The sequence below is a fragment of the Trifolium pratense genome, linkage group LG5, assembly GCF_020283565.1.
Source record: "Trifolium pratense cultivar HEN17-A07 linkage group LG5, ARS_RC_1.1, whole genome shotgun sequence".
Lineage (NCBI taxonomy): Eukaryota > Viridiplantae > Streptophyta > Magnoliopsida > Fabales > Fabaceae > Trifolium > Trifolium pratense.
In genome coordinates, this window is record NC_060063.1 from 2,784,953 (window position 1) to 2,792,097 (window position 7,145).

Below are 7,145 nucleotides of genomic sequence, written 5' to 3' on the forward strand. Positions count from 1 at the left end.
ACTCCCTTTTGTAACAGTTGAAAACAACTTTTTATCTTTGATGAAGATTTTCGACAACCTGCAGACCCTATTCAGGTGATCCTCAAGATGGCGAAGGATATCGATGGGTACGAGCATCATCATTTTACTAGAGGTCGACACCGATTGGAAACCATATTCATTCGTTGGAAATGTCCCAATGAAGGCTGGATCAAACTTAATTGCGATGGAGCTCATAAGAAATCTATGGATCTTGCTGGTTGTGGTGGCTTACTGCGGGATTCTGATGGTCGGTGGATACAGGGATACACTCAAAAGATTGGTACTTGTGACTCTTTACATGCCGAAATGTGGGGCATGTATGCGGGAATGGAGTTGGCTAGACAAAAAGGGATTACTCACCTCATTGTGGAAAGTGATTCCAAACTACTAATTGATATGGTTACAAGGAGATGCAATCTTAATGGGGCCACCCCCATTCTGATTCGGCGCATTCAAGAGCTTATCAACATGAATTGGCAAACTCAGTTTCAACACACATGGCGAGAAGGCAATAGAAGCGCAGATTGGCTAGCTAACCATAGTCTTATGTAAGATTCTTTTGATTTTATAACTCTGGAGACTCCTCCTATAGATCTTCAGAGTTCTCTCTTTGCTGATATCTCCGGGGTTTCCATGCCTAGGACTGTGCGTGTAATTTCTTAGTTTTCTTTTCTTTTGGGCTTTGCCCCCTTCATGTACCAAAAAAAAAAAAGAAAACAACTTTTTAGATTTATTGAAAATATAACGTATTTAATATTTTAAACTGTATATATCGATTTTTTTTTTTTTTTAATCTATTACTCCGGAGGGAGTACTAATATATTAAATCGATTTACCACCAAAGTTACTAATTTATCCTTATTACTTTTAACCACGTTGCAAATTTTATATTCTTCATTGTAATTTTTCTAAAAAAATATATATAGAAAAAATATAATATAAATACAAAAAAGAAAGATGATATGCTTAAAAATATAAACAAAACAGATTAATACGATCAACTCAATAATTTATTAAAAGAAAAAAGAGAATAAAATAGTCAATAAAAAAAATTATAGAAAAAATAAGATGAATATGCATAAAATTAGGAATATAGAAATACAAACATAAACAATATTTTTCATAAAAAAATAAAAAATACTATCAACTAATAATAATAATAATAATACAATAAAAAGCAATAGAATATTCAACCATTTATAGTAGTCCTGAAACTGAAATAGAGATGTACAAAAATGAGATGGTTAAATCTTATACTCTGAGTCAATTTACACACAAAAAATACATGCAACATCTTTATTCCTCAAGTATTTTGAATCTAAAATCACGTATCTATAACAAAACTACGTAAGAGGAGCTATATTGGTTGGTGAAAGCGAGTGATATTCATGGACGACCTTTCTTAAGAGACAAGAAATGGGCAGCAAAGGAATCATAATCAGGTAACTTTGGATGAACATGATCTGCTTTCTGCTTAGATGGGGTGTCACTATCTTGTATCACTGTATTAGGAAGAGAATTTGAAGATGAATTCACAATTTGCTCATCTAAGGGTCTATTTGGTTCTGAAATTGGTTTTGAAGCTACATTTTCTGCTGATCCAGGATTAGATCCCCCCTGATTTTCAGAAGAAGCCCTTGAAGATTTCCATCCAAGCCTTGAACCAGCAGGAGTCATGGGAACCTCAGATAAAGCAGCATGGTTAGAATTTGAACCTGTACTAGTTTTTGGAGAAGCTGATGTTCTACGAGATACTCTACTAATAGGACGTGCAACACTAGCTGAATTCTGTCTATGACGTTCAGCCTCAGATTCACTATCATCGGAATCAAAGAAGGGAATCGATGCCCGTGAGCTTGATTTCTTTTTTGGTTCACTCTGCTCATTCTGAACGCGAGGTTCATGAGTAGTAGAGGTCTCTTGTGAGTCTGCAACCAGGTCATAACTATTAGAATCAGAAGATTTGTTGTGTGCTTTCAAGACCACATTTCTATTTCCTCTGCTCACTTCGGGTGTATATTTGTCCTGAACAGGAGCATCAAAACTGGTTGAAGTCCTCACTGTAGGCAATCTTTGATTCTGGATTGAAGTGTTTCCCAATGAAGTTGAAATATCATCTGATTTCTTAATATAAGGTGGCCGCGTATAACCTTTATTGCGAAAACCCCCCTTCAATGCTCCATAGCTTAATTCCATACCACTTTCTATATGAGATTTCTCCAAAGTTTCAGTATCATCATAATTATCAGGTGACTTCAATGTATGGATATCTGTCTTGGAACCCAAACCCAATGTAGAGTTTCTTCCTGTTGAAGACGGCTCACTAGTTGGCACGTCATCATAACCATAATTTGTTTCTGACATATTAGTGACATCTACCTTTTTCCCAGACTGCTCTTCCACATAATCTGAACCGACTGAAGATGGTGACGACCAAGAATTTCTGTCAGTACCAAGATTCTTACCCTTTCCTGATGAGGACCCTAGAGCCCCGTGGTTTGCAATCTGATCAAGGACAGAATTTTCATCATCATAGGTCCTAGAAACTCTAGACTTAACAAGATCTGTCTCACTATCTGAACCTGGGTCATCTGAATCATCAAAAGTGGCAGGCAATGGGTCTTCTTTTTCAAAAGAAACTTGAGACGTCGTAAATTTTTCAGAAATCACAGAAAAATGTGATTGTGTACCAGAACTCGTCTCTTGCACACCAGTGTTTTGTCCGTGGCTCCAAGAATTCGTATTTTCCAATGGATCAACTTGGAATTTGCTACTAGGAGATGAGAGGAACAACCCAGATCCACCACCATTGTATTTCTTATCATCATCAAATTTATAATCACCATCATCTGATTCGGAATCATCAAATACAACAGAAGTATCATTATAAGAACTTGGTTCTATAGTGTTTGTCTGTGTGTTTACTTCATTAACAAAAAGGTCTTCCGCAGCCTTGTTCCCAATCGTCCAGTCATTTGAGTTCAAATTATCATTGTGATCGTCGTCACTTGGAATAAAGAGATGAGAAGAGGAAGAGTGTCCAGATTGTCTATTTGTCCTTGCATGTTCAAAGTGATAATTGTTTTCAGTATTCATCTCACCATCAGCATGATGTTCAGTCCCAAAATCTTCATCTCTGCTTGCTTGCTTTTTCATACTCATCGCATATAAGTCGCTGCTCTCTTGCTTAAACAAGTTATTGTGGTGGTATGTATCAGCCATCGGAGAATCATGGGTAAATGGGTTATCATCATCACCAACAGCACGACCTACTATTGAAGCTGCGCGGGGATCTTTCACCACATTCGGTCGACTATTCCTGTAATTTTCATTGGGCATTCCACCCAGATTATGTTGTTCTCCAGAGGTGCTTTGTTCGTTGTGCATCCCAGAACTGCTTTTACGGATGGTGCTATTAACAGAACCAGGAGAAAGATGTTTCCCATCATGAAAAGCATAGTCTTTTGATGCTTCATCTCTTGACCCCCTACGAGGAGAGCTATGTGATCCACTTGAATGCTGCCTTGTTATGTTTTCACGATTTGAAAATTCTGCAGCTGCTCTTGCAGCCATTGTTGCACGATCAGCAGATTCTGCAGCAGCCTGCGCAGCAGAGGCAGCATCCTTGAATTCCATGTTCCAATTCTGCCTGCTGGGAGGAAATGAACTCCTGTTTTCAGAATATGGTTCTCTAAAATCCACTCCCTGGCCTCCAACTCCTGCGAAAAAGAATCCTAAATATTCAGGTAATGGGTAGGAAATAAGCCTATATACTCAATTGGAGTGACTTTCTATAAAAACAATACCTGAAGATCTGGTTTCAGTATTAGGCATGCCTGATGTTGTTGAGTTAATGCCACTATCCTTTCTAGCATCTGCATTTGCACTCTGCTCATATGAACTTGTATATGCATCATGCGTTGGTTTAGGTTGTGAGCTAGAATGTGAATTAGGAGGACCCTTTTCATCATGAACAGGTGGTGGAACATTGACTTGAAAAGGTTCCTCATAAGCAGCTTTCTGAAGAGTACTTGGCCCATCCTTAACATATATAAATAGTGTTAAAATAATTAACTACAGTAAAACTTTTTTTATCAAATTAAATTAGAGAAATTACAGAATAAACAAAGCCTACCAGCAAGTCTTGAGAAGCCTTTGTATCATCTTCTCCAAATGACTTGGGTTCCCATTTGATATTATGCTCCTCAGCTATTGCAGTCAGTATTTTTATCTTAGTTGGCCCATCAGGTGCTTTAACAGACAATTTCTCAACCAACTGAAAAGACAACATTAAATTAGAAAAAACAGGCACAAATGATCTTCGACGTGATCCTATTCAACATCAAGAAGAAGGTAGAGAAACTTGCCAAGCGATTCACACCACAGTTAGGGCGTACTTCAATTGCTGCTGATGCAAATTCTTTTCCATACTTTGACGTCATATGCTTCTTCACATCCGCAAGCTCAGGTATGTCGGAACATCTAGGAGTTGCAAATATTACACTAGCAACTGCTTCCTTCAAATCAATGGGGCAATTTCTGAAAATGTTTAGGCGGAAAAAAGAAACGAAAATGAGATCAATGCAGTGAGAATGCACAATCATAACAAACAAACTTATAGACCGCAAGATCAATCATTTCAGAACAACAAACTCAAATGCATCAATCCCTTAAGACATAGACAACTAAGGTCAAAGCAAAAGATACGGTGAAGATGTAAAGCTCAAGCATTGTAAATATTTACACAGATGACTGGCATAGAATATCAATTTAAACATTATTTTAATAACAAAATTTCAAAAAATCATATGAATGAATCTTTTAGGTGTCCCTAGCCTGATACGTAAACAGTGGAGAGTGGTTCTTGATCTGGGGATTTTGCTACAGTACATATACTATTTACTATTCTTCCATAATACTATATGCAATGGAATAAAATACATAAGCCCGTTGACCAAGGATTGAGATAGTTAAATGTTATTTTGGTGCAAGGATCCTTTATTCAAGTGATTCCATGTGATTTACTTTTACTTTTACTTTTCATTCTTTAGGGTATAAATATACTAAAGTGATCAACCATTTGACTGACATGCCTTAACAAAATACAAATATACAAGCAAATTCAGTGGTATTGCTGAAACTACAGAATGCAAACTTCCGGACAGATCAATATATAAACCGAAACAAAAAAAAAATGATGTATCCCCTAAAATAATAAATGATTATACTGAAGTTTACAGTTGCTTTGTAAACAGATGATGCAGTTGCAATAAGGTCAGAGACAGAAAAAAAAAACATTGAATTATACATTTATGTAGCAAAACACGCCTGGAAAGTGGAAACAACAAAGATACACTTTTAACTTAGTATTAGTAGCTAGTAACTGTGACACATTAACACAAACACAAATATGGGACACGACACTCACGAGCACCGTATACATTTTCCATATGATGAGTTGGTGCTATATAGGCAAGAATACAAGTAATATACAATATGCTAAAAAAGAAATAAAACAAAGTATGGAGTTTGAAAATACTTTTGTGATTCAATCATGGGCATGCGAGCTGCGATAAGTTCACAGTATATCTCAACAAGTTCATATGCTGCCATCGTCTTCTCCTCCCTCACAACATGTTCAACCTAAAAACAAAACATACAAAATAATCAAACAAAAACAATTAGTTTATTCTTCATCAAGCAACACAAACGTAATCCCATAAAAATCAAAATCCCATCTAAGTTAGTATCATCTAAGATAAGAATTATGAGTCCGTTTGGATTGACTTATTTAAGCTTATCTACCGCCATAGGCACTTGTCAGACTGTTCATAACAACTCATGAAAAAAGCTTATGGCATGTTCATAAACTCTCCAAGACTAGTCTAAGATATAGCTTATACGAAAACAATTTAACTGTATTTCATCTTTTGTTATAGAAATGGCTTATACATAAGCGCTTATCATGATCGACTTATTTGATTTTATCTACTGGCATAAAAACTTGTAAGATTGTTTGGATTGCCTTATGGTCTATTTGGATAGACTTATTTGAGCTTATCTAGTGGCATAAAGTCATAAACACTTGTGAGAGATTGTTTATAACAACTTATGAAAACAACTCATCACCTGTTCATAAACTCTCCAAGATAACTTATGAAAAGAATTTATAGCTTATACAGAAACGGTTTAACTTTATTTCATGTATAAACGCTTATCATGGTAAAAACACATATGCTATAACTGCAAATTAAGCTATTTATCCGGCCTATAAATCAAATAACACAAAATTAATGAAAAAAAGTGTGATATTATACCCGAATTCTCGCAGTTTGATCCTGACCATTCTCAAGCAATTTAGCCAATTCCCTTTTCAGTACCTTCACCTGCGCTTCTCTCTTATTCCTCAAAAGCTTTATCCTGGAAACGGCAAGCTTCAATGCCGTTTTGCTGCATCAAACAAAAGCAAACCAAAATAAATACAAAACAATAAATTCAATTAATATGCTTCAATTTTTTTAAAAAAGTATTAATAATTTGTGTTTAGGTTTAATCAAAAGCGTGAAATTGAATTGAAATCGATGAAAAACGTACCACTTGGCAGGTTTGAAACTTCTATGCAACATGCTCTGTGTAAACTGGGATGGAAGATTAAGAAGATTAAGAAGGATTTAGGAATCTTAATTATTGATTAGTGATGATTCTGTTTTATGAAAAGAAAGAATGAAAGAATAAGAACAATATGAGAAGAAGAATATTTTTGAGAAGACGAAGAAGAATTGGATCTTGCGAACGAAGAAAGAAAGAGTATAAATTAATTAATTGGGTATAATGAACTTTCTACGAAACAAACAAATACGAGTGGAAAAAACCTTTTTATACGTTGGTGACGAAATTAGTAGTTATTTAATATTTGATTGAGTGTTCTAGTAAAAAAGGTAAAAAATGATTGTTTGATCATGTGACATTTAGGGATAAAATGATCATGATCATAGCGGATGGTTGTGATACATTACAGTGTGAAAATTGTGTTAAAATACACAGTAGGAAATTTGTTTCCCTCAATAATAACTTTTTAACATAAATTGATATCGTGTATAATTTATCTATTTATTTATAAATGA

At 35.3% G+C, this 7,145-nt stretch overlaps 1 protein-coding gene across 2 annotated transcripts; it reads right to left on the reverse strand.

Annotated features, from left to right (window-relative positions):
* Positions 1-1,181: 1,181 nt before the first annotated feature.
* LOC123884004 (GATA zinc finger domain-containing protein 14-like) lies at positions 1,182-6,929 on the reverse strand. 2 transcript variants are annotated; one of them, XM_045932978.1, is made up of 7 exons: positions 6,616-6,929; positions 6,339-6,471; positions 5,561-5,664; positions 4,389-4,560; positions 4,157-4,297; positions 3,828-4,062; positions 1,182-3,755 (listed from the first exon to the last, which is right to left on the reverse strand). In XM_045932978.1, the coding sequence occupies exons 1-7, from the start codon at positions 6,645-6,647 to the stop codon at positions 1,408-1,410; spliced, it is 3,165 nt and encodes a 1,054-aa protein (XP_045788934.1). In that variant the 5' UTR covers positions 6,648-6,929; the 3' UTR covers positions 1,182-1,407. The 2 variants fall into 2 exon arrangements, with proteins under 2 accessions (XP_045788934.1, XP_045788935.1); XM_045932979.1 differs by having other exon boundaries at positions 1,182-3,740; positions 6,616-6,906.
* Positions 6,930-7,145: the final 216 nt, after the last annotated feature.

Excerpts from the sequence above, each read along its gene's own strand:
- LOC123884004 (XM_045932978.1), bottom strand. The coding sequence starts at position 6,647 with ATGTTGCATAGAAGTTTCAAACCTGCCAAGTG. Across the intron at positions 5,665-6,338 it reads ATCAAACTGCGAGAATTCGG|GTTGAACATGTTGTGAGGGA; the intron begins GTATAATATCAC and ends TTTTGTTTTTAG. Across the intron at positions 4,063-4,156 it reads AGGCTTCTCAAGACTTGCTG|GATGGGCCAAGTACTCTTCA; the intron begins GTAGGCTTTGTT and ends ATATATGTTAAG.